The sequence below is a fragment of the Oryzias latipes genome, chromosome 6 (assembly GCF_053564925.1).
Source record: "Oryzias latipes strain Hd-rR chromosome 6, Olatipes_Hd-rR_3.1".
Lineage (NCBI taxonomy): Eukaryota > Metazoa > Chordata > Actinopteri > Beloniformes > Adrianichthyidae > Oryzias > Oryzias latipes.
Window position 1 is genome coordinate 27,916,401 of NC_136242.1, and position 24,648 is coordinate 27,941,048.

Sequence of the window (24,648 nt, forward strand, 5' to 3'; positions counted from 1 at the left end):
TTAAAAATAGAGTTTAGACCACTTGGCCTCATTGGAATGATCTGGACTGGACATTAAATTATTTGGAATAATTGGATCATAACAATCGTGATTAATGTATCTTGGTTTGGCATTTCTTGCCTTTTGTGTGAGCCCTCGAGAAAACCCCAGTTGTGAATTGGCTTTTCATAAATAAACTGAATTAAACTGAATTATGTCCCAGCTATTTGTGAGTCTGCAATTTTATTTATTTTTTATAATATTTTTTTTCAAACAAAGTCTTGCTTTTCCTCTTTATGAGGGTCCTATACCTTAAATATTATGACCTCTTGTATTTAATGACCTGGAGAAATATATAGGGGCATGTATCTGTCTCCTTCATAGCAGACTGCCCATTAATGAAAAAGCCCCCACCCTCTCCTCTTTTTCATAATCTACATTTGTTATGCGGGCTAATCAGCGCTGGCTGGAGGCTGTGTGGGAAATGTGATTAGTGTGTGAGCTCTAATTAAGTCTGTGAAGCCTCACACGCACTGGGGGACAAGCTTGGGGAGCTGTGCGCTTAGATGACGGAGGGGTGTGCAGGCACACACGTGCATGTGCGATGGATCAAACGCAGCGCGTGCACAGAGGATCAACTGTAAAAGGAAAATTACGCAACAAGAAAAAGAGTTGATCCATCTGCATCCCAACTCTCGCATTGCGCGCACACACTTGCCAGCTCACTGCGGTGCTCCGGTCGTCCTGGCGCACACGCGCGCACGGAGGCTGATGGATGCAGCCCGTGCGCCCCCAGCGGCGATGCAGCGCTCATGCGCCGCCGTTAAAAAGCGGCGGGGCGGCGCGCGGGGACCACAGTGAGGGGTGCGTCTGAGCGCGAGTCACTGAAAAGTTCCAGTCGGATTTGAGTGGCAGTAGCATCACTATGGCAAACACGGCGCAGCAGCCTCCTCACCTCCACCTGGCCGAGGTCACCGCATCCCAGTTCCTGGACATCTGGAAGCACTTCGACGTGGACGGTAAGAGTTTGAACTCCTGAAAGTTGACTCCGAATTATTCTTCTACTGCTTCAAAGAATCCGAGGAAATGATGAAATGATGTGACCTAGAAAATACTTATAAATACATAAATTATGTACTTTATTGCACTTTTAAGCATTTTTACACATCGTACTTTAGAAAAATTAAAGTTGATTTATGAAGAATCAAATGTAAATATTTTAAACTTAAAACATATTTCTTTTGTTGTCTAAACATCCCATATAAGTCTTATTTTACTATTTTACTCATATGCAAAAAAATACCAAACGTTTTATTTTGGAATAATATATCATTATAATTGTTTATTTTGAATTTTTTTGGCCAATAATGCAGTCTTATTTGTGAAATATTTGGACTATTTCAATGCATTTCAAATTTGCATAAATATAGGATAAAAACTATTAATATTAACATAGAACAGAAGTCATAAATGCTAAATAAAGAATATAAATTACAATTTGAAAATAAGTGAACTGAAGCGCAAGCTTTTTGCGTGCGCATGCGCTCTTAAAGGTACACGGAGTTCTTAATGCGAACATGTCCAGCTTCTGATTTTCACTTATTTTTTGTCTATATTGAGATTATGCTGTTTGTTTGGTAATCTGATTTGAACTGATGTTTTTTAAGGTGGATATATTCTTTTTTAGTGGTCTGGACCTTTTTTTCTTGCAAAAAGTTATTTTGGTGGATGGTGGAGATACTAATCCTGTCACATTCAGAATAGACATCTTTTATCTGAAAATTTTATTTGAAGTTCTTGTCAGTTCTGCCTCTGTGTGTTTCAAAGAACGGTGAAGTCTTACTTAATATACATTTTTATATTTAGATAAAAATAGGTAAAAAAACGTACCCACTTCTGTGTTATTTAATTTTTCTGGTTCATTTTTGCTTTGGGCACAATTGAGACTAGACCACAATCAATGAAAACAGCACCAAATGCTTTATAAATATGGGGAATATATGGAGTCGGAGAGTTTTTGCATTAATAAAACACCCCCTCCCTCAGCGTATCCATCATCAGTGCTCACACAAAGATTCAAATCTTTTGTTGAACTGATTTACCAGTGTGGTAAGAACGTCTGGACATTGCAGCCACCAGGCAGGTGCTGCAGGACTGTTTTACATAGTCTCTTTGCAAAACAAATGCCGCCAGAGAGCACCCACAGATTTGGATAAGGTGTTGATTTGTACTCTCATTACCGGAATTGTCTTGGGGCTCAGTGGAGAGAAAGGAGAGCTAATTTGTTTGTTCAGATCTAGTAAACATCTCTGAGTTGCAGATAAAAATACACAGGAGACGATGAAACCGCATATTCCCTTGTTGGCACAGGATCAAGTCTCATTTGGATTGCGTTTTCATGCAGCTCCTCTGTTTTGCTTCCCTCTCATCTGTCACTGCTGCCTCTCTCAGGCTTTTTTATTTCAACCCCTTCAAAGCAGGAAAAGAAACACCAGCATTTCCTCTCGCTAATTATAGAGAGTTTTCTGTCAATTAGTTCTAACTGACCTGTATACGGTGGTTGAAAAATCTAGCTTCTGACCTGATCCAGCTGTGAGCTCAGCACGAAGAGCTGCATTCGCTTCTGGAAGGCACTGTCTCAGTTTTAAATGTGCACTTTAGTCAGTAAAACCTTGAGAGTTTGGCTGTGCTGGGGTTCAGTTTTTGCTCCACAACCCAAAAAGGTCTTCACTGGAGTCTCTTGAGACTAGCAAATCCCAGACAGACTCAAATTAGACTATAAGTGTTTTTTTTAAAGGTTTTATCTCAGGGACAGAAGTGCTTCTGCAAGAAGGCACCAACATGCGATGCTAAACTGGTAGAAACCCAACAAAGTTTATAAACCTGTTGATGTGTAAAAGAGTGCTGAAATTAAAAAGATACAATGTTATTCTGTTGTTTTTTGCAACAATAAATCAGGCAAACTGGGAGTGAGAAATCAAAGCAGCAAACAACATTGACCTGCGTCTAAACTGGTGCCTGAATGATGAATGCTACATGTTTTGTTTGTACAACAATGAAAGAGAAGATATATTACAAATTTAAATAATCTGTGTTATTTAATTTTTTTTATGTTTGGTCTGTCAATCTTTTTTTTTGTATCTCAGGTGAAATTATTTGTGATTGATTGCTATATTTCTACAGCAAAGCAATGATATGTATTTTTTCTCTTTCGACAGTATTATGATTGTTGTTTTTTCTTTGACATTTAATAATAAATCAACTGGTGTAGATTTGAGGGAAATCTTTAGAGGTTTAATACTGGTTTGTAAAATCTTCAATTAAATGAAAGACTTTTTAATGATGTTTTTGATAATTTCTATTTATCAAATTATACCCAAAACTAGTATGTAAATGTTAACAAAGGTGTAAAGGTGTTAAAAGATTAGTTCTATTTAAATCTATTTTAATCTCTTTTTTGAGTCTTTTGAGTCATATGGAGTACCAATTTTCTTAGCTGTGGGTGAAATTTTAATTTAGTCCATTTCTGTGACCATACAGATCTAAAAGCAAAGCGGTGACTCTGCAGTTTAGGAAGCTGTTTAGGTTTAGTTATGGTTTAGAACAGAAATAAATGTGACAAAAGCATGCACATACTCCTTGGGCTTCTAAATCCCAAGATATTTCTATTGTCCTTTTTTTTCACCATGTAGTTCATCACGTCTCACTTAGTTTAATTACCCAGCAGGCCCGTTTCCTGGCAGAATGGTAAATGTCAATAAGACCCACAGGAGAAAGGCTTTGATTGGAGCAAGACGCTTCTATGTCCCACTTATTAAAACATCGTCTTTGGTTCATAGGTTTTGATAAAATCTCTGAGAATTGCGGATGTGGGTCCATTTACACATTTCTACAGACAGGATGAAGGCAGCTAAGATGTTTGCTCAATAAAGAAAAAGAGTCGAGTGGAAAGTGGAGGAGGGAGGCGGTGAGTTTGAGAGAGGGAAGAAGGGAAGAGGATGGCATCATAGTCTTTGTTGGAGTTTAATGAGGCAGCTCTGCCTTCCAGGGTTTTATTGAAGCAGCTCGTCGCATCGTTTGGAGCCATCTGTCCAGCCACTCAGCGTGGGTCTTGAAAGAATTCTGGCATAGTCTGCATGCTACCTGAGTGAAGTGAGCACACTCATTTGTCCCCTGAATGGGTGCTGTCAGGGCCGCACAACACCAGGAATAAGATTAAAGCAAGATCTTAACAAAAAAAAAGTTTTTTTTTCTAAAACTTGGAATCATAAGGAAATTGTCCAAATGAAGCAGTTTTATTTCCTTAATCCTAGATCCTTAGAAATATATTTAAGGCAAGAAAGTGCTGGGATACAGGGCTGTAAATGTTTTGAAGGTATGATCTGATGCCATATCACACAGCTGTGGCCTCATCGTCCCACAGGTAATGGCTACATCGAGGGAAAGGAGCTGGAGAACTTCTTCAGGGAGCTGGAGACTTCCCGGAGAGGAGCAGGAGTGGTAAGTTATATAGCAAGGAGTAGTAATCCACAGATCCACTGTGACCAACTCAGGTTGTATTTGTTCTCACAAATGTATTTTTCAGGATCCCTCAAACCCACAATTCAGAGAAAAGATGAGGGAGTTCATGCAGAAGTTTGACAAGAACAGAGATGGACGGATTGAGATGTCAGAGGTAGGTTCATGGAGGAGTTGCTCCCACTTTTGCATGTTTTGGCATCAATTAGCCATACTTCCAAAAGATGCTATTTCTTTTTAATAGAATCTGTGAAGACTCTCATTCTTCTAGGATAGTTTGATTGGATGAAAAAGTTTAACTAGGGGTCATCCGGACTTAGTTTTGTTCAGTCCTGCAAATGAACACACAGATTGCAGCTGAGTGCCTCTTCTAACGGACATGTTTTGCTTTTCCAATTGTTTGTTACTCTTCGAGTGTGTTAATATAAATCCTTTTTTAACAGATGTGAACTTTATTGAATTTTAGCCGCTCGGACAGGACAGGGTGGGGGCGATAATATAAGGTCATGGGATGAGTGTCATGTAACTTGCATTACATGTGTTGATGCTCATACACACGTACACATACCATCAAGTGGTATCCACGCAACTGTTTACAAGTCTTAGTCATAACTATATAAATTCACAGTATCTATAGAAGACTTCCTGCCACACAGCACTCCGACCGGCACCACCTCGTGCACACAGACATGAATACACAAGATTAGACGTTCAACAAATAAAACAAGTAAAACATCCCGACCTGGTTTTTAATTACCTTTTTTAAAGTCTTTTCTTTGTTGGACTTAAAATATGGATGTGTGTATGCAAGTCAGTTGATAAAGTTATAATAAATAGTTTTAAATTTGCTTTTCACGCCTGCAACTGTTTTTTGGAAACAAACCTAAAAACAGTTAAAGTTTTTTTATTACTTTTGTTTAATTAAAATGTATGAGAAATATCCTCCCAGATAATAAAATTCCGATGTAAATTGATGAAATATCTTAAGATTCCATTAAGAGGGACATTTTAACAAAGTGAGGCTAAGTAGTCATTTTAACTCCAATAAACTACCTCCAGGGGTCCTGTTGAGGTTGGTTTTAGCAACCATCTCCATCAAATACAGTAACTATTTGCTAGTCCAAATAGATTCACGTAATCTAGTGAGAATCCACCTGCCACACATGCTAATCCAGCCTCTAGAATATAAAAAAATAAAGCTTAGCTAATCAATTATATTAATGAGAAACATAATCTTCTGATGTCAGCGTGGAACACCAGCATCTTCTCATAAAGGCTCAAAGAAGCAGCCGCATTCATTTTACTTTGAAGGTTCACTGTGGTGCAAAAATGCAGTTTGCTTTGACATTTGATCCATTATTTCCAAAAATAGTTTGCTGTCTTAATGCCATCATCTCAAATGGTGGAGCAAACAAGAAATCCTGGAACGGAGGGAAACGATCCACAAATTACACAAATCCACAAATTACATTTTTAATTTGAGTGCATAAAATCAAACACTGGGATGTGAGTGTATCTACTTTTTTTTATAAAAAAAGATAAAAGATGTGAGAAAGGCTTTTATGTTAAATAAATTAAAATTAATGACTCTTTTAAAAGTCTTTGAACATCTTGAGGTGGATATTTCAAATGAATGTCCATTTTTGTAACCTACCGCTGGAGGTTTTTACACTCTAAAAGCTTCAAACGTTCCTTTTTTCTCTGAAAATAAAAGCTTTTTTTGTTCTCACCTCTTCTGTTCTTCTGTAACTCCTATCTGTAGCTGGCGCAGATACTACCAACTGAGGAGAACTTCTTGCTCTGCTTCAGACAGTTTGTCAGCTCCAGTGCTGAGTTTATGGCGGTAAGTGTTCCTCAACTACAGTGTTTTTTTTTTTTTGTTTTTTTTTTTTTAACAGAAAGCTTCACAGCCATTTTGTCAGCGCAAAGCACTGTTGGACTTTTTGTACAGGAGCTTCTTGTTCACTCAAAGCTGTCACCGAGCAGAGATTCTTGGGCTAACATGCAGTACATTATGGACCTGAGTCAGCCGAGTGTCGACAGCTTACATGTTTTCGCTGCTACCAACCTGCTAATTTTGTGGATTAATTCCCTCTGGAAGGTAGAAGGTGTACCAATTAGTGACTTGAAGCGGAGTACTCTGGAATTAACAGACGAGGCTGCTGCCTTTATTTGCACATGGCTGCACATGTCTGCTCCTGACACTTGAGAATAGTTGAGTTTTATTTTAAAGCTGTACATCAGGTGACCACAGCATGAACAGAGGCTGGATAATTGGCTAAGTGCGAAGAAGGCAAAGGTTTGATGGATAACTGAAGAAAAGATGTGTATTGGTAATCAAACGGGAGATGAAGTGTAAATCTAATCTAAATATAAATTGAATGTTTGTAGGGCTTCTGCTGAGTGTCTGCTGCTAAATGTATGTTTGGCTGGAGATGATTTGTTATCAGAAGAGCTGACTCAGGATAAATGTAGTTCAGAAGGAAGATGGCTAACCTGAAAGGCCTTGCAGATCAAAGTTGCCATTTTTTTCACTTTTACCCTTTGAAATTATGTGACCATTGTGGGTTGGCTAATTTCAATAGGTTTAAACTAAACAGAAGGTTTCTGCCCTTTTTCAATCTCGTTTAAAGTATGATGAAGATGGTAATACGAGCTTGTTGTCTCACTTGATGGGAAGAGGAAAAACAGGAACTGTGCTTATATGATAGACTTGAATTGTAGGCTTCACAAGTTATTATCAATCCTCCAGGATATGGAGGAGGTGTCAGTTTACCATGCCGATGAGTTAACACAAGCAGCAGAAAACAAACACCACAAGAAATCCCATATGAATAATAGTCTTTTACAAAGGTATAAGACGACGGTAAAAGACATAAAAAATGTTCTTGTTCACCTTTTGGGAAATCCCTTCAGGGGTCACCACAGCAAATCAGAGGAACCCAGACTTGGGCTTCCTTGTGGCTACATAGTTAGGCAGCAGGGTGAAGGAGGGACCCACGCTTGATAAAGCTCATGCGCCCCTGTGTGCTAGTCTTTTGCTTAACCAATAGAGCTATCCAGCCGTAGTAAACAACAACAAAATCAACTGAAAAATCTCATATTACTTCATCAACTCAAATGTAGCTGGTAATTCAAGTTTTCATTATTTGTTTATTTATTTATTATTACATTTGTTTCAAAAAAAATAATTGCAATACAATCAATATGTTACAAATCTACAAAATAAAAACCTTAATACTAATAATAATAATAAGAAACATTGAAAGGGCGTAAACAGAGGCTTAGCTAATGTAGTAATAATAATTTAACAATCATAATCATCAATGTCCAATAATATTGACAGTATCTAATCAAATCAAGCTTTATATATATAAAACTTTGACATCTCAGGTTACTCAAAGTGCTTTGCATGAAAATATAATCAAATTTAAAAACAAAATGACAAGACAAAGAAATGCTTTGTTTAAAACCTGTACAATGCCGACCCCCCCCCCCCCCCCCCCCCAACACCACCACCACTACCACGATTAAAAAAAGTGATAAAATGATGCAATGTAGAAACCTGGCTTTGTACTGAAATGGGGAAACGATACTTTGGGGACATGTCCACATCAGTGACCCCCCCACTCAAGTTCACAGAGTACACTACCACAGGACCCCCCAGATCTGATTAAAAGAGCCAGACCCGGGGGATCCCACTGCAGCGACCCCATTTACTGAGAAGGGTCAGTCACTGATGTGGAGGATCCCTCAGAGGAAAACACTGGAGTTACAAGTAAAATGGAAAAGGAATCAAATTAAAATTAAAACATATTAAAAACAAAAAAAAAAACAAATAAGTATATAAAAAAATCATATTAGACAAATAAAATAGTAAGTATGAATGAAAAATTAACAATAAATAAATTAGAAAAAGTAAATAAATGTATGTACATACACGTATATCAAACTGGTAAAAAGAGAACATAAATAATTAAAATATCAAATAAGTTCCTAAAATTCAACTAAAAGCTAGATCAAAAAGGTTGGTCTTACGCCTTCCTTTAAAAACATGAACAGTCTCTGCGGCCCTGAGGCATGCTGGGAGGCTGTTCCACAGGCGAGCTCCATAAAATCTGAATGAGGCCTCGTCGAATGTTTTAGTTCTAACTTTTGGGATGACCAAAAGGCCTGTATCAGAGGACCTCAGGGTCAGCGAGGGCTCATACTTTAAAATCATATCAGATAAATATGACGGCCTGAGACCATAAAACATTTATAAAACAACAAAAGAACTTTAAAATCAATCCTGAAGCGCACAGGGAGCCAATGCAGCGATTTTAAAAACTGGTGTAATGTGTTCCCATAGTAACAAATGTAAATCTTTATATGAATGACTGTGCATGTTTTCCATCATGGTCTTTGGTTTATATCATTAATATCCACATAATAAGCTTTATACATGCTAGTATTTATTATTAAATAATATATTCTTGTACTGCGCTGATACAATATGCTTGTAATTTTTTTCTAAACTTATTTTATTGTTTTTTATTCAATTAATTTTATTATTTGTATAGCACCTTTAAAAGCAAGAACACCCAAAGTGTTGAACATAAAATAAAATATAAATAAAATTGTTAAACAATAAAATAAAATAATGAAAGCAATTAACCAGTAAACGCAAAAAAAGTTTGAATATTAAAGCCTGGACGATTTTAAATTTTTGTTCCGCACACAGACACACAAAATCCCCTACAGTTGGTAATTTATATTTTCCTGTATTTCTAACAATTTTGACTGTATAAAAAGTTGATTATCATGCTGTAAGTATCCTAATTTTTTTAGATTACACTTAAAAACACTATAAAACAAATCTGAATTAGCAACATAACAAAGATCTATCCAATTATCTTTGGAGCCAGTTCAAAAACATAATCCTAATGACACTTGTGGACAGTGAAGATCATTTAAACTTACTAAATGCCACAATTAGTTTTCAGAATGTCAGAGAAAATGAGAAAATCCCCTTGTATCTGTCATTGCAATGGGGTGAGGTGGACTTTTAAGAAACCTTTTACATGAAAATGTCCAAAGTTTGAGTGCTGATGTGAAGTTTGAATAATAAATGATTACAGCATGAAGGGTTTCTGAGGAAGCAGGAGAAAGAGGAAATCATTTATCCCACCAAATACCTCCAGATGATACAGTAAGAGAAAATGTCAGATTTCTTGTTAGATCTGCTGCACCGAAGAATGAAGGCAATTAGAAAGCAATTACAAGTCCGCCGTGTCATATTGAGATGGAAAAATGAAGCGAGAGGGCTTGTCGTATGCAGGGATGGCAAAGAGGAGAAAGCAGAAGCAGTTAGTCTGTGAATGAAACACCAATTGGAAGTTTAGGAGCTGGGTTTAAGGACATAAAACAGAGGCAGGAGATTAATCAGTCTTCGCTGAAAGGTGTAGAGGTAGGGCTAGGAGAGGAGGACAGGTTTTAAAGGGTTGGAATGAGAAAGCAGAACCTTCTATTTTCAGAGTCATATATAATGGATACCACCACTGTAGCTCCTCTCTGAGAGCCCAGAGGAGGAGCAGAGGAGGAGAAAGGAGGAAGGCCATCCATCTTTGATAAGAAGGCCTTCTTTGGACAGCTAAATTAAAACATTCATTAACATGACTCTCGTTTTCTTCCTCGCTCTGTGTTGTATTCTGCTCCAAATTTGGATGGATTGTGTTGAAATCTTAAAAACTACACATACAACTATAGAAGATTTGTTATAAATAACAAAAAAAAAAAAAAAAACAAGATTTTTTGTGCTTCTGTTCCTCAGCTCTGACTCTGATGTCTTCTCTAAAACTTTCAGGCATGGCGGCGTTATGATACAGACCGCAGCGGCTACATTGAAGCAAATGAGCTGAAGGTAAACAAGCACGAGAAAAATTAGTCTCCGGAAAAATGTGTTGAAATGTTTTCATTGTAGAGATCAGAAAAACGTTACTTTTTAAAATCTGTTTTCCATTTGCATGCTTATTTTTTTTTTGTCTTCTCTTTTCCCCAAAACCCATCCAACATTGACAAGCAGAGAGCAAACACTAAACTGTAATCACAGCTAATTTTGATTTGACTCCTCAAAAAGTGTATCCCATATCAATTCATTTGTATTTTGTGTGTTTCTGTTACCTTTTCTGTTTTTTTGTTGGCAACAATAAAACAAGACAAAGAGAATGACCAGAACAATCATTCACTTGTTTTTGTGTCAGGATCAGAGATGATCCTTCCTGACATTGTTTTGAAGAAACCGTTTTGTTTGAGATTGAGGTTAGACAATATAATGGTTAATTATTTTTAAAAATCTAGATTTTTTTAAACTGAAATTATCTTAAGGCATCAAAAGAAAAAAAAAATCAAGCCAATCAAAATTGTCTAAACATTATAGATCATTATAATCAGGTCCAGATCCTTCCAGTGAGGCCAGACTTTCTTGACATTAAAATATTATCCAATTCAATAAACCTAATAACCTCATGATTCTGACAACACCGTACAACAATTTCACAATTTTTTTTCTGGGTTATTTGTGGGTTTGTTTGGTTTCTTTTTTTACATTAACTGAGAGGAATCAAAAGCAAACCTTAGTGATCTTTTAAAACCCACTGCATGAAAATCATGTTTTCGGTCTTTTTAACACATCCTTGCGGCATTATTCCCATGATGGAGGATACATGTATGAAGGAAATTAAGCTTAAAAAGGCATTTCTGAGGATTAATTTGATCAAGTAGTTGTAGTAGTTGTGATGAAAAACTGCCATTTAAAAAAGGCTGTAGCTATGACGTAGAAGCTACAACAGCAGGCCACAAGCTCCCTGCTGTGCCCCATTCTGATGCATCCACTTGCAGGCAAATCGATCCGTATACATCTTTCTTTTCCTCATCTGACCTGCTATCTGGCTCAAAACTGTATGGTTAAATAGCTCCAATTTTACTCACCATTTTTGTTGCACCAAGAGTGTTAGCTTGGGGTTATGAGGAGATATAAGCTAGTGGGAGAACGTGTAAACAGATTGATGATGGGAAGTGGATAGGCTTACTCCACACCAATGGTCCCGCCCAGAACTCAGAGATGACTTTCCGATGAACTGCTGCTGCTCTGCAGAAACTATGTCCTAGAAAAGTTTTTAAATTTTGGTTGAAAATTTCATAATCATAATTAAAGACCTCTGGGAACGCTTTTACAATAGATGAAAAGATAGTCAGAGTGGGGCTTTAAAGATGGATTCATGGGTCCATCTTTTGCTGACAGAGTATAAAATGTACACCCATCGGAGGACGCACTGATGCAGAATCATCCTGATCAGGCAGAGATCCTGACCCCATTTTACAGATGTTTTCCCCACAGACCCTCCTGCAGATGTTCCTGCAGTAACTGCTGTGCACAAACCAGCTGAAAGGCCTCTGAGACTGAAAACCCCTCAGTTGCTCAGCAGGCAGAGCCGTTGTGGATCAGTCTGACAGTCAGTGGTTTGGTTCTGAGACTTGGTGGTCGCTGGATCACTGAATCCCATCTTTTTTGCATCTCAAACCTCTTCAAAACTGAAACTTCCAAGAACTCCATTCAGTTTAAATTTTAAATTTGTGTTTCCTGTTAAAAGTTTCTGGTCTGTATTAGAGGTGAAAGAACCGCTTTATATTGGACATGTAAACATCTGCAAAAAATGAATGAAAAAGTCTAAATGCGACACTGATTTATTCAGAAAATCATTTTTAAGCCAACAATTTCAGCAACATACAAGTCCCACATTGAACAGATGTCACAGGTTTGACATCATGTTTGCAGGAAACCTCATTGGCTCCTATAAAATTCATATGAACAAAACACAGTCAGCATAATTCAGTCAAAATTACCTTATTTCATTTCAGCTCTAATAACCACTTCTTTACTTCTTCCAAAGTAAAATATCTAATTTTTGTTTTCTTAACCGTTTGGATTTTTTTTTTACTTGTAAAGCTGCACACAGGTTATCTTTTTATTTTAACAAGTTTTCATGGCTACCAGCAATGCAAAATTGTCCTCTGTAGAGGATATCTCCATACCTGAAAATCATCTGACCAACGCATACTACTAACTTGACTCCTTTTGGTTTCTGCAGAAGACTTTAGGGGAGGTGGAGCTCTGGGAATGGTGTACTGGTTGTAAATTTGAAAACTTTTTGACTGGACACATTTTTTTTCCCCTGATTGTCAGGAGGAGATAATATTCTCTCTACCACCTTGTGCACTAAAGCTGATCTGGAGCTTTTTCTGTCCACTATTATACATTCTTTATAGCTGAAATTGACAGCTACAAAGTCTGCAAGGTCTTTACATTTTAGTTTCCAAAGAAAAAATAGCTTGGAAGCTAAATTTAATTTACTAATCTTTTATATGTCTTATGAATTACAAAACAATTTTTATTGTACATTACATAGTGTTTTTTTTTGAACTAATGGACAAGCATTTGTTAACTCAAGAAAGATTTCTATAATATTAGATGATTTGATTAATTCACTGCTAAAATTTTGTCATTTTGGCTTAAATCTGATTTTTGATTAAATTAAATTAAATTTTGTAACACCAATACGTTCTCCATAATTTCCAAACCACTCATGGTGAGACTTTTTATTCTTAATGATGTGACACAATAATAAATATTATTTTATTCTAATTTAGATTTAAAGTTCAAATCAAAATGGTCATTTAAATCTATTCAGTTCTTTTCTCTGTGACTTTTGTTGGTGCTTATACATCATCCATACAGATAAGTACATTATCACTGTCAGCAAAGAACATAAATTCCTAATTGAAAGGAGAGATAAGTAGTATCTCGGGGCACAATGAAAATAAGCAAAAACATTCACAACAAAGCACCAAAATCCAATTATCTGAGATTGTTACAACCCTTTTCAGTCTGCCTCGGGCAAACAGTTATAAGAATATTTGAAATCATTTTGTGTGTTAAGCCAGAAGATTCAGGGAGAAGAAAACAAAACTGTTTTATGAAATGAACCAAATCCAATAACCAAAAGTTAAGGCCTGATTTCTAAACTCTTCAAACTAAAGCCAGAAAAAGGGAAACAACAAAGATGAATATACATATGAACACATTCTCACTGGGGTAAAATCAGGAGACCACCAGCAGCTGTGATGGTTTCAAACTAAAAGCAGGTGTGAGCGTTTAGCAGAACACACGAGTTCAGTTTAAAGCAGAGGATGAAGCAACAGTAAAGTGTTTCAGATAAAAATGATCTAAAAAGCAGAGCATTTAAACCACAGCTTTTATTAAAAGATATTAATGATTCTTATTTAAAATCTTTTGCTGTTTTAAAATGGAAAAAACTGGGGAAAAAACATGAAATTTTCATCAGAATCACTCTGTAAGATCAGCCCCTTGGCTCAGCTGCCTGGGGTCAAAGAGGACAAAAAAAGAGACAAACTCAAAAACACTGAAACATGTTTTGCAAGAAATAGAGGTTGAAAGAGTGAAAAACTCCCAGTCCTCCAGTGGCATGGGTTAAGTATGGTTTATACTTCACAGCGATTGGCCGTCGCATCAATCGTATCCACAGTTGTGCGGTCTAATTCATACTAATGTAGGCTGGTTTTGCTTGCGACTGTCTAAGATAACTGGGATGAAAATCTGTGTACAGGTGTTGATACTTTTCAAGTACCTCTCCAGCGTTTATTTTCAACATTAAGGACAACTTGAGTGTGCAGCTACACTATTTGCTCCGTCTAATTGCTCAAAATAAATTCAGGTTAAATGATGCAATTTGCACGCATTTGCACTACGGGCATAAAATTCCAGACGCAGATGATGTCATAAGCTTTTGCCGCATTTCCCAGCGATCGGGGTGATTCCGTTCAGATGGCCTAGAGACCAATGCATGCCAAGCCATTGCAAGTCACTCTGAAGTAGAAACTGGGCCTTACTTCTCAAAAAAGACCTTCACCAGTTAAATAAATCTATGTCTTAGTATATGAGGTCATAACAACATTCATTGTCTGCACTTAAAAATGTGATAACTTTATAAATAACTATTTGATATATGTAGTATTATTTCTCCATGTAAATGTCTTAAACTGTTTTAAACAGTTTTCCTTCTTAAGTTTCAGTCATTTGAAATACAATTAACTAAAAAATTTGTAATACATTTTACCTTTCGCCTCTGTCTAAAATCCTCTGAGGTTTTCCAAACTGAAAGCTTTCTTTTTCCAGATTTTAAACATCTGCCTTTGAGCGAAGCGCCCGGTTGCTTAAACTGAGCCACCAATCCTCTAACCGTTTCCCAAATCAGCGTTTTAAGAAAGCATCAGGATTACAGCAAAGCCCCGTTACCCACTAAATATGGCATAAACTGTGTTTGAGTCCCACTCTGATCCTCTTTTGATCTATTGTAAAAGCGTTCCCATTTTGTGGTCTTTAAATTTGATTATGCAGTTTTCAGCCAAAAAAAAAACTTGTGATGGTTTCTTGGTACGTAGTTTCTGCACAGCAGCAGGAGTTCATCAGAAATTTTTCTAAGTTGCGGGCGGGACCGTTGATGCAGAGCAACCCCTTCCCCCTTCCCCTCCTCGTTAGGAAGCAGGCCCGCCCAGTATATTTTCTACATCACAAATACACTCCTTTTCCAACTGCATTTATTTTTGTCTGCTCCTGATTTACAGTGATTTGAATGAAGAAATACTCAGAAATCTAATTTTCAATTTTCAATCATCAATTTAATTTTTTAAAAACACCAAAAGCACAATTCTCATCAGAGTGGGTCTTGATGTCAACACCTAAAGTCTATCCCATTGAAATCATTCTTTATCTCAAAATAACCAATCACTTTTACGCCACATTTGGCCCTCAGAAAATCTGACAGTCATAGGAGCTGAAAGTGGCCCAAATACCCTGAGATAGTAAAATCTGTTACTTTGGTTTTTTTAGAACCTCAAAAGAAAAATAAGCTTTCATAAAAAAGTAATGTATTAGTTTGTCTGGAAAACATTTATATACATAAATGGAAATTGAATAATAAAACACCATATTTTCCAATTTCTAATTTCTACTGGTAGGTCCCTTTTCTTGCTTTATGGGGCACTATTTAAGAAAGTTGACAGAGTGTTATCTTATTCCTGGTTCCTGGTTAAGATTTCTAACTGAGATGCTTCAGTGTGTTCTCACTGCAGGATCAAACACAGAACTACAGATTATCCTGCAAACACATGAGAGTGTTTCTACACATAGAACTAAGTGGTTCCTCTGAAGGAAAATCCCTAATGACCTCCCAAGTGTTTTTTTTTTCTTTATTTGCTCTTCTTGGAAACATTGTGTGAAATTCTATGAAAGAAGGCGATCACGCTGGGGAGCCAACATTAGTGCCGATTGGGCGGTTCTCACCGTCTGGGGAATCTGATTTCTTCCAGCTGACCAGTTACAGATGAGTTACCAGGTGTGGCTTTCTGAAAGCTTTGATTAACAAAAGAAAAAAACAGATGATCTCCCCATCTCCAGACTTGTGTCTCACCACATAATTGTGAGCAGATGAGGAAAATATTGATGCTGGCAGACGATGTAAAGCTCCTACACTTTACTGGACTGTAATCTGCTCTGAAGACAGAATCTCAGGGACTTTTATTTACCATAAACGACAGAGAACAACCCACAGATTCTCTTTCACTCTCTAATAATTCTTATCATAATCATTTAAAAATCATGTATGCGGTTTCCACTAAATTTCTTAAATTTATTTTACTGAACCAAAGATAAAAATCAAGGTGTCTGCAGAAGCTTCAAGCATTGTGAAGCCTCTGCAGGAAAATATATATTTTCCACACAAAAGGTCATTGATTACAAGTTAGATCCACTTGTTTTTGTCCACCTGTGTTTGCTTCTGTCTGCAGGGCTTCCTGTCAGACCTGCTGGAGAAAGCTAACAGACACTACGATGAACAGAAGCTGCACGAGTACACACAGACCATTGTAAGACTTCACCTACACAACTCATTTGACCTGAAGGAAAGGTTCAGTTCCAACAAAGGAGATCTCACAAAAAAGATTTCTTGCGTTCATTTTAGGTCAGCTATGGTTTTAGGTAAAAATAAATATGACTGCCTCAAAGTTTGCTCAAAAGACAAACCAGAAACGCGGGGAACTGTCTTAAAGTCTTAAAGAAAGTGCCATCTGCTCTGCTGGAGCTCAGACTTGTGCTGCAGTGATGGTGGCGGCTGGGTGGCCATGTCCCATCAAGCCCTGCAGGCTGTCTGACCACTGCCCAGATGAGCAAACATCTGCTTCATCCTAGAACCCCGGAGCAGAGCTGCCTGATTCTCTGAAGCTCAAAGATGGACCCACTGTTCCTTTGTGGTTATTACAGGGAATCAACTCAACCCGACTGGATTCACCTCCCACTACAGAAGAACTAGCATGTTTGGGCCACTAAATACAAACACAAAAAGAGGCAGGAATGTTTTATGAAAGCCTCTTCAAATCTTGTAGTTTGGTTTCCATCTCAGAACAAAAAAATAAAGTTACTTGTAGAAATCTTACTTTTTTATTAGAAAATTTTGAAACAGAGCTTTTCCATTCGTAACTGAGTGTTAAAACATCTCCATCAAGAACAGTTTTAACTTACGATGAGCTTCAACGGTTTCCAAAAATATGTGACATATAGGCATGTTTACTTTATTTCGTACTAAATTTGTAGGAAAATCTCTGGACTAAAAGGTCAAACACTAGCCTTTTTTGACATGTTTAAAACTCAAGTTTAAATTTGGCAGCGGTCTAGAATGAACTGCTACCCTGCTTATGTACCATTTGTAACCGCTTATGTACCATGCTTTGTGATTTTGGGGGGTAACTTCATTAAACACTGTTGAGAATTAGAAAAATTTAACTTTGAAAAATTGTAAAGATTTCCAAAAAAATATCTCAACAAAGACTCAAAGCTGGTCTAAATACAGGTTTTTAAATTCTACAAAAACATTATTGAAAACAAATATCACTGAGACTGCTTTGAACATTTTTGGATCAGTTGTGTACAAATGTTCTTGTTTTTTATGCCTTCAGACCACCCGAACGTGTCTCAGATGCATTTCTGTGACGGAATGTGTTGAATTTGTGTTGAATTAAATTTAAACTACCAGTGTTGCAGGTAGTCTGGGCGAAATTAAAAATGATTTTGATGATGCATTCTGCAAGTAGCTGGGTAGCTCGGTTGGTAAGGTGGGAAGCTACCATGCAGGGTTCGATTCCCGGAGGGGAATGAGCAATGGTACTGGGGGCAATTACCATATCAATGGCAAGCAATTAACCTCACCCAGTGAGGGTCCGTAGGCAAGACCCTTAACGCTACCGCCTCCCGAGTGCGGTTCGGCTTCAGCTCACCGCTCCCCAAGGGGATGGGTCAAATGCGGAGAAAGAATTTCCCTTCGTGGGATAAATACAGTGTACTAAAAAAAAAGTGAAAAAGAGTTGAGGCCTTCTGGAGATGAGCTCAGTTGTCTTCTTTATGTTTTACATTCCTAAATTAATCATAAAAACATGGTTAGAAAGTTTAATCCTTTTTCCACAAAGAAAAACCTTTTAGTCAGAGAAACTATGGGTGTCACATTTGTCTTCATTTATCTGCACCCTCATGCAAATGCACAGAGCTTTCCCTCATTTTCTCTGCTCTCCCCTCCTTGTCTGTATTCTGCCTTGTAGCTCAGGATGTTTGATCTGAATGGAGATGGAAAGTTGGGCCTCTCTGAGATGGCAAGGTAATATGTAATTGACTTGCTTCTGTTCCCTGTGTAAATGTTGAAACACATTTTCTCTTGAACTTCATTCTCTATCAGCGAATGTGAATAATTTAACAACACTGCATTCACTGTCTTGCCCAGGCTTCTCCCTGTTCAGGAGAACTTTCTTCTCAAATTCCAGGTAAGACTTCTGCACAGTTTTTTTTTAACCACCATTCTGAAATACTAATTTATTTATTCTATGTTGCTTGTGCTTTTGATAGAATATAAAGACAAATACTTTTTTTTGCAGGGTGTGAAGTTGACCTCTGAGCAGTTCAATTCCATTTTCACATACTACGATAAGGTATGGATGCAGGTTTTCTTTAGCAGCCTTCATTTCTGTTGGCTTTGTCTAAAATGTGGTCCTTAAAAACTCAGCAGCCATCCAAAAAAAAACATTCCAAAAAAGGTTATCCACAACAGACTCATTCCAACACCAACCATTGTTTTTTGGAAGTATTCATTAGAACAATAAATTAATATATATAACAGTAAAGTCATAAAAGTACAAGAAAAAAAGTAAACAATTTACAAGATAAAGTCGTAAAATTGTGAGAAAAAAGTTGTAATTGTACTACACCAAACCTGTAAAATTATAAGAAAAAGTTGTAATCTTAATTACAACTTTTAATAATTATATTATGGCACATTCCATGTGCCATAATGCATTTGGATCTCTGCAACTATTCTGCCAAAGGGAAACACGGTCCACCCACTGGAAATCCACTCCTGGGAAACAAAAAAAAAAACATTTGACTTGTTCATTGATGTAAACAATGATTTCCCTGCAGTTGTTCAAGTCCAAACATTTCTTCCTCCTCATAAGAAACAATTCCTCCCCAAATTTGTGGCATTTTATTCTGAAGAGGCCCAGTTTCCAGAAAATTATTTTCAGTGTCCTTATACTTACAGTAAAATAATGTTGACTCACTAAAAGACTTTCCTCTATTTGTAAAACAAATGCAGACGTAGCCACTTACAATGTGCTCTACATCTCTCATACTGAAACTTTATAGTGGTTCTTTTTTTATTGTTTCCTTTTTTCTAAGTACGGTAAACAGCCTTTTGCCTAATAAATTTACATCTTTAATCTCATAGATTCTCAATCTATAACATATGAAATTGTAACTTTGTTCTTGTAAATATGGATAAATTTTCTAAAAGTTTACTATGGCAAAATTTTGACTTTTTTCATATAATTTTTCGACTTTATTCTTGTATTGTAAAATGTTTCTTTTCATACATTTTTTTGCTTTTTTCTTAAACATTTATTTAATTTTGTATCTTTACAATGGCCATGATACCTTTTTAAAAACAGTTTAACCTAAATCTGCATCATTTGTTCAAACAAAAGCTACTTTTGCTCCTAAAAAAGAGTTTGAGTTGATGACCCCGTGCTGTTCATTTAAAAGTGCAAACACACAAATGAACGTTGTTGTTGCATGGCGGGGTGAGGCCTGGCACACATCTCCCTCTGTAAACAGCTCAAGTTGATCGAGTTGTGGTTCAGCCGATCGCCATATTTCCCACATTAGCAGTGAAATGTTTCACTGAAATGTAGATCACAGGGCAGTGATATGAAACACAACAAAGGAGATGTACATTTGCGAATCTTCTTTACTTGTTTGTGATGTGTAATGAGCCCTTTGAACCTAAGGGGTGCGTCATAAATGAGGGGCCCTAAGGACGGTCCTTTTCTGAACGGAGTAAAATGTGCAAAAGCATCCGTGGTTACTGTGTTTTTTTCTGGCAAACTCTTTCTACATGGATGAAAAAACTGAGCTTAAGTTTTCACAGCAGAAGGTTTTGCATTGAGTAAAGTGGATGAATTTCCTCTTTTCTAATGTTTAGGTGTTAACTGGATTCCATACTCACCAAACAATACATCACAAAAAGAGAGTGAAGGATGGAAATCCCTGCATTGAGAGTCAACAGAAAGTTTAAGAATGAAATCTTGCAATGATGCAGTGCAAATACTATTCTTAATGCTTGACATCAGTAACCAGTCCTAAAAACGTCTTTTTATTTTTATTTTCTTTCACTTGAAAATAAAAAACGAGAAATTTTTCCCTAAATCGATTTGAGTCAAACTCACATAAGCCCGTCCGAAAATATCTTTAATTAAACACATTTTTTTTGACAAAATGAGTAAAAATAGATACATTCCAGCTCTGTATATTAAGGGTGAGGGTCAGGGAGGTTCCGTGCTGCTCGTGTCTGAGGCTGGACTGAAGGTTTGCACTTTCTCTGGCTTGCTGGCCTTCGGAGGAAACGGTTGAATGTACAATTATAAATGAGCCACTGAAGAGGCTTCATGAAAGCAGCATTAAAATCTATGTGTGTAATTAGTTTCATCATTTTGTCATGAGCTCAGCCCTGCAGCATAAGCACGGGCAGCTGCTGTCGCTGGTGCTGGGGGAGCGCGTGCGGGGCCGAGTTAGGCCGGTCAGCCGAGCACTAACATGGCTCACAGTGCTGTCGCTCCAGAAACACAAGATTGGAGTTGGCAGAGATGTCTAATCTAGCTCTGCTACCTCAAAACTTTGAACGTATTAAGAAATACCAGCAGAATTCTCACTTTATTCTCCAGATCTGGGACACATAAAAAAAACTTCTAAAGGAACCTTTTAAAGTAAAAGGAAAACAAACAAAACGAAAAAAAACTAGGCTGGCAACTTGTGCAGCTCTGAAGTCATCTTGAGACCAGGCCCACATGAGCAGCTCGCGGTTTTACACCGTGTGCCAAAAGGCAACTTTCCAGTAATTTGGCCTTATCTTCTGGCCTGAAACTCTGTAAACAGCACAGTGGGATGTAACTCATTAATTTCCAAGAGCCTCCACATTGACTTCCCAGCACTCTGCTCTCAGACCCGTGAATGACAAGTTCTGTGTTAGATTTTCCGAACCCTTGGCTGCTGCATTCATGAATGTTGCCATAAAATTCTGAATGAATCTGAGCGGGAAAAGTAGTATGGAATCATATTCCTTTTTAAAAACTGTTGTAAAAAGGATGTAAATAACTAAATAAGTTATGCATTTCCAAACAAAGTCTGTGCATTTGTAAAATTTTGCAAGCAAAGAAAAATGTAGTGCTTTTGCAATACCAAACAGTCCTCTGGCAGAAAAGATTTGTGACTGTAAAAATTATTTAAGCATGTGTGAAACCAAAAAAAGAGGTACAGCTGTAAACATGTCCTGCAAAAACATTTTCTGTTTTCAGAAATACTTTTTATGATCCTCAGATGATAAAAAGTGTTCATTTCTATCACACACAAACCTGCAGATTTGAACTTGAATTACAAATGTTCCCTTCCCATTCACTTGAATGAGAAGGTGTGTCCAAACTTTTGGACTGTACTGTATGTTGATTTTACCAATACCAAATGCTTGTGAGAGACATGAAACTCCATAAAGCTCAAACGGGTTTTGGATGTGATGGAGCAGGTTAGTCCATATTTATAAAGCAATTCCCATGTTGTGCTTTTGGTAAAAATTGTTATTTACTGTTCTCTCCAAAAATTTAGACTTTCCTTTTGTTTGCATAAATATGTGTTTACAACCTTCTTGCAGGATGGAAACGGCTACATTGATGAACAGGAGTTGGAGGCTCTGCTACGAGATCTTTACCAGACAAATAAGAAGGTGAGAGCTCAGCTGAATAATGTGTGTGACATGTGCACGGCGTACACACCAGGATTTGAGTCTTAGACTTTGATGTTTATTATTTGAGTTGGATGATTTCATCCAATTTTTCTGATTTGACACTTGGGGCTTGACTGAGACCAGCCCCTCTTCCAACTCAAGATTTAACTGGAACTTCTGATCACAGACACAGGACTAAAGAATTGTGTGTCGCATTCCAAACTTGACATGTACCTTCCCTCCTGCTTTACAAACCAGACTTTTGATCGGACTTCAAGACTAACTCCAATTTTCTTTGGAGCTATTTTAAAACTATTCCCAGTGGTCCTTTAGTTATGACTATGCATTTTAGTCAAAAAAAAGAAAAAAAAACTGTGTTTTTTTCTAGAACATAAATTTTGCAGAGCAGCAGTAGTTCATTAGAAATGTGTCTCTATGTTGTGGGTGGCACCGTTAGTGTGGAGCAAGTCCCCCACCATGAGCATATTTGCTCCGCTCTATTCTGATGCATCCACTTGCAAACAAATAGATCCATGTACGTACGTCTTTGTTTTCCTCACCTGAGCTGGCATCTGGCACAAAACTGTACGGCTGGATGGCCCCAATGTTGTTAGGTTGGGGGTGTGGGTGGCTGTAAACTAGCGGGAGAGAATTTAAACAGATGGATTGTGGGAAGTTGGGGCAGGGTTGTTCTGCACCAACAGTCCTGCCTACAACTCAGAGGTGAATTTCTAATGAACCCTTGTTGCTCTGCAGAAACTATGTCCTAGATGACAGCACAGGTTTTTTTGATTTTGGCTAAGAATTGCAACATATCAAAATATGATTTGAGTGAGACTATCAGTAAAGATTTGAAGTTAAACCTGGTCATATGATGCTAAAAGTATTATAACAATATGACACGTGACTTATGGTTGTTCTTGTGAATTGTGACCCCTGGTTTAGATTCAGCATCATTTTAAAACATGTTTTAGAATAATAAGTTATCTATTATCCACCTAGCACTTTTATCCTTACAGTAGACATTTTTTCAAATTCAGGGTTAATGAGGTTTTAAATGTCTCTCCTAAAGGCATAAAAACTGTCAAACTAGGGTTTTGAACCTCTTACCAACTGTTCATTCCAGTGAGAAACAGCCACCTCTGGCTGCTAAGTAACTCAAACGTCCCCTCTAAGACCTAATGCTTGACTTGGACTCATGATTAGAAAACACAACTGTCTGACTTCAAAGCTGTGAGAGTAAATTATCTCTTCAGAGAATTTCAAATAGTGTACTCTTAACTATTTTAGGGTTTCAAAGATTTAATCAAGTACTGAGAAAGTACTAAACTTCGGCAATGACAACCAAATGTCTATGGATACAAGTTTTATTGAAGAAATCCTCCAGTATACTGTGATTCACCCATTACCAATATTTCCTGATTCACCTCTTCTGGTCATTGGAGAATTAGATGTTTCCATAAATGTGAAACATGTCTGATGGAAGGATAATAAAAAGCACTATCTTTCCAACACAAAGCTGTTAGAGACTGGCTATACAAAATAAAATCTACAAAACAACTGTAAAAAAGCCAATAGTTAAACATGTTTAAGAAGCTGGTTATATATTCCTTTTGTTTCCTCAGGAGATTGATGCAAAGAGCCTGATGAGCTACAAGGAGAGCATCATGAGCCTGTCTGACGGGGGGAAGCTGTACCGTGGAGAATTGGAAATCGTTCTCTGCAAAGAGCCAATTGTGTGATTTCTCCTGTCCTTCTGTGTTTCTTTGTTTTCTCTGCTTGCCTTGCTCTCTTTTCCTGAGACCACACCCACTTCCAGCTGAGTGGTAACATATACCAGGTGCATGTGCCGGACACGCCCCACCCCTATTTATTCTCCCCCAAAAAATCCTCCCCCCACAATGGGGAATTCAGAGCAAAGGATGAGTCAGCACGACCTCCAACACGAACCATCTCTAACGTCCACCTTTCACACTCAGAAGATCCCTCTCCTTTAGCCGCATTCTGAATCTGATCCCCCTCAATGCTGTGACTGACTTCCAACGCCTGACCAAAACCTCAGACCCGTTCAAAGAAATGACCGCACCGCTGACCCGGCCTCCTCGCCCCGGCCTCCTCGCCCCGGTCTCCTCGCCCCCTCTGTTCCCTGGCTCTATGACTGCAACTGTAATCTGTGATTGAACTGATATTTATTTTTTCACATTTTCTTCTCTTAAATCCATCTCATTCAAATAGAATTGTTGTGTAACATGTCCATAAAATGCTAAACATTTCCGGTGGTTGTTTTTGGCTGATACTGTCAACTAAAAAAAAAATAATAATAAAATATATAAGACAACTGATGTTTCTTTTTGTTGAGTTGTGTTTGAGGAATTTCCCCAAACTCTTACACAATCGTTCATCAGATCAGATTAGTTAATATATTGACTATATTGACTTAGTTTAGAATTTAAGTTCACTTGCTATCATTGTCAAACGTTCCGACATCATTAGCGGTCAAACAGTTCCTTCAACTTTTTAGATTTTTTTTTTGGCAAAAAATTGAACTTTTCAAGTTGTGTTTATTGTTATTCTTTTAAGCTGCTTCATAAATGATCATTTTGCATATACTTTACATAACAATTATCAGTTCACCTCCAAGAAAACGGAAATATTTCAGGTTTTTGTTCAATTTCTTAAAGACATACATGTTTTGCTTTACTTTAATTGACCTTAGTAATGACAA

At 37.4% G+C, this 24,648-nt stretch overlaps 1 protein-coding gene across 1 annotated transcript; it reads left to right on the forward strand.

Annotated features, from left to right (window-relative positions):
• The first annotated feature begins 399 nt into the window (after positions 1 to 399).
• On the forward strand, positions 400 to 24,261 carry calb2a (calbindin 2a). Its single transcript, XM_004069750.5, has 11 exons — positions 400 to 998; positions 4,403 to 4,479; positions 4,565 to 4,654; positions 6,260 to 6,340; positions 10,343 to 10,399; positions 16,402 to 16,479; positions 18,202 to 18,257; positions 18,381 to 18,420; positions 18,532 to 18,585; positions 21,852 to 21,923; positions 23,549 to 24,261. The coding sequence occupies exons 1-11, from the start codon at positions 905 to 907 to the stop codon at positions 23,663 to 23,665; spliced, it is 816 nt and encodes a 271-aa protein (XP_004069798.1). The 5' UTR covers positions 400 to 904; the 3' UTR covers positions 23,666 to 24,261.
• The last annotated feature ends 387 nt before the right edge of the window (positions 24,262 to 24,648 follow it).